The sequence below is a fragment of the Suillus subaureus genome, assembly GCF_016647635.1.
Source record: "Suillus subaureus strain MN1 chromosome Unknown BJ212scaffold_120, whole genome shotgun sequence".
In the NCBI taxonomy this organism is placed as follows: domain Eukaryota; kingdom Fungi; phylum Basidiomycota; class Agaricomycetes; order Boletales; family Suillaceae; genus Suillus; species Suillus subaureus.
In genome coordinates, this window is record NW_024538676.1 from 42,024 (window position 1) to 44,866 (window position 2,843).

The following is a 2,843-nucleotide window of genomic DNA, read 5'->3' on the forward strand; positions in this document are numbered from 1 at the left end:
ATGTAGACCCTCTCAGCTTCGCCAATTTGCGTTTTTCGATGTTCACCCTGTGAAGGACATTCACAACCTTGCTAGCTCATCCGAAATTTTCAAAAATGCCTCAGAAATATCAACTATCGTCTCCTCCAGTGCTGGGCTGCTCGCTGCGGATATTCACGGCAGTGTACACATTCTGAACAAGGAGTTTGTATCGATAACGAGTTGGCTCGCACATGAGCAATGCACTTGGCGGAGAGGAAGGGTGTGTTGGTGACAATTAGGGAAGAGGATGCAGTACGGGGTAGTTTGCCGGAGATTTGGAATCTTGGGAAGACGGACAGGAGAAACCAAGCACCAGTGTTGTTGAGATCTTCCATGGTCCACCTGGCGATAAGCCTCATCCCTATGCTCAGCTTTCGTTTGACCATGCACTTTAGGTCTCTTGCTTTGCACTACCTTTTCTTGCCATCGGCTTGGCCGACGGGACGGTGCTACTTTACAGGCACTTGGACCAGTCGCTATCTCCCGCAGTGTCCCTGACTGCACTCCCCCGTACCATCCGTGAATCATCTCCTAAACCGATCGCTGATCTTGGTTTCCGAGAACTTCCAAGTCCTACCAACGCCGATGCGAAGGATAACAATGCGATAAGACACATACACTGATTCTTTGCACAGCTATACCTGAGATCTGGTTATACTCTGGGGATGTATGAGGTCATTTTACGGTTTTGGATGGTCAAGCGCAACGCATGGCCATCCGAGTCCTCCGCATCAACAGAAGTCATACAGGCCCTTGTACAATATGGTCCAACGCATCCGCACCTCTATGAGCTGGTGCTGCACTTCTTAACAAGCATGCCGGAGCTGCTCATGCGGCACCAGGTGGATATGGAGAAGATTCTAGGGAGATGACGACTCAGCATTAATGATCACTGAAGTATGGTCCTTCCAAGATTAAACTTCTGGGGGAGAATACCACCAGCACCCCAGGTAATACCATCCTTCGCATTCAGGGTGACGTGCCTTAAGGCTTGAATTACTAGCAGAGAATCCATAATCGGTGAGGTTAAGTATTTTTTTTTTCATTTTGTCAACAGAACAGCATTCTAATTGGGAACTCATGAACTCTATACTTAGATGTGCATGCCCATCACTGAAGTTTCCGTAGATCACGGTGGACCATGAAGGGACTGTCCAAGCAGCTCGATATGATTGATCAATGATCAAGATGTAAGTTCCCTTTATATCGGATATGTGGTCTAAACAGTGGACACACAGTGGGCAGAACAACACGAGTCAGATAGGCGCTGTCTCGAGTTGTATTATTATAGGGGAGATAGGGCCATTCATTCTAGAATGAGCACATATTTCTCAGCGCTTGAAGTCAGACGGCAGGCAGCATTTGCTAACGTAGAATTAGTTATCGAGGTTCATTCCATGGAGCTGTTACCGAGGCCGATGCCATGCACAATAGCCTAGTTTTGGCCAAAGTTTTATTGCTAAATCCAAATTGGTTACAGGTGGATCTCATTAATCGAGTCTGACTCAAACATTCAGTTGCAGGTGAGGCTCAAGCAAGGTTGCACGGGAAATCTTATTTTCTACCTTGATGACTTGTATGCATGCCATTCTGGGCGAAAGTGACATCACCCGAGAGTGAGGCAAAAATGCTTCGTCCTGATGAACATTAATCAAGTTTATCGAGATACTTATTTTATATATTTAAATAGGAGCCGCAATCACAATCCGTCCAAAATGTATCGTGACATACATCGCTTGAGCTAGTCGGACAGGGGATTGATAGGACCTTTGCCAATTCTTCTTCCACAAAGGAAGCAGCATCTCCAGTGGAAGGACGATCCTCAGGCTTGGCTGACCAACACTTCCGCATGAAATCCAAATGCTGGTGGCTAACGGTCACACTAGGTTCGAGCTGATATGGCTCTACGCGCTTGAACCGAGCACTGAATAGCTGTCGAACATTTCTAAGCCACCAGAAGGGAAGTTTACCCGAGAAGACCTGTACGATGCAAGATTCAGGTGAAAATCGAATAGGATCCAGCATATGCGACTTACATGTAGCATGATGCAACCGAGCGAAAATACATCGCTCTGACTGTTCGGTTTCGGTAAGCTGACAACGCTGTCACTGTCATCCAGAATGCTTTCTGGATCCGGTAAGTCGATCAATTCTGGCGCTAACCACCGAACAGCGCCACTCGAATACGAGTGATAGTACGATCTGTCACCCTCTGCGAGAGCCACCGAGAGACCGAAATCTGCCAAAAATGCATTGCCATCGCTGTCGATCAGAACATTCGTCTTCAATTATAGGGTTAGTAAGGACTCCAAAGCATCGAATAGTACATACACTGGTCAGATCCCCGTGAATTACTCCCTGTTCATGAACTAGAGAGGTTGTCAGACAGAAAACGCATTCGGAACGGCGATCTCATACGATATCTCAAGCCATCCACCACCTGTTTCGACTAAATAAGAGCATTCATTGAGTAAGGATTAAAATTTGAGATAATAAATCTCACAAGCTTCAGTTTCTGTTCCATGGTTAGGCTCGTGCGCTCCAGGTAACCATTAAGTGCCCCGTTGTGCATCCATGTGGAAACAAGAGCAGGCAATGGTCCAAAACTGGAGACCGTACCGTGAAGAGTGAGAATATGTGCATGCCTCAGTTTGATCCATACAGCTACTTCACGGCGAAGTCTCTGCGGGCATTCAATACACTGCACATGACGGAATAAATGTTAGCATACCTTCTTCGCTTTTTGGATGGCTTTTTCATTGCGTATGTCGTCAACCCTAATAATTTTGACAGCAACCTGTCCAACAGGAATCAGTCGGCAA

The 2,843-nt window shown here is 46.5% G+C and overlaps 1 protein-coding gene across 1 annotated transcript; it reads left to right on the forward strand.

Annotated features, from left to right (window-relative positions):
* Positions 1 to 218: 218 nt before the first annotated feature.
* BJ212DRAFT_1400727 (uncharacterized protein) lies at positions 219 to 1,047 on the forward strand (the record flags this gene model as incomplete). The annotated part of the gene is made up of 3 exons (XM_041337319.1): positions 219 to 357; positions 417 to 971; positions 1,028 to 1,047. Coding segments are annotated over 2 exons (367 nt in total), but the record flags the coding sequence as incomplete, so codon positions are not given.
* Between the last annotated feature and the right edge of the window lie 1,796 nt (positions 1,048 to 2,843).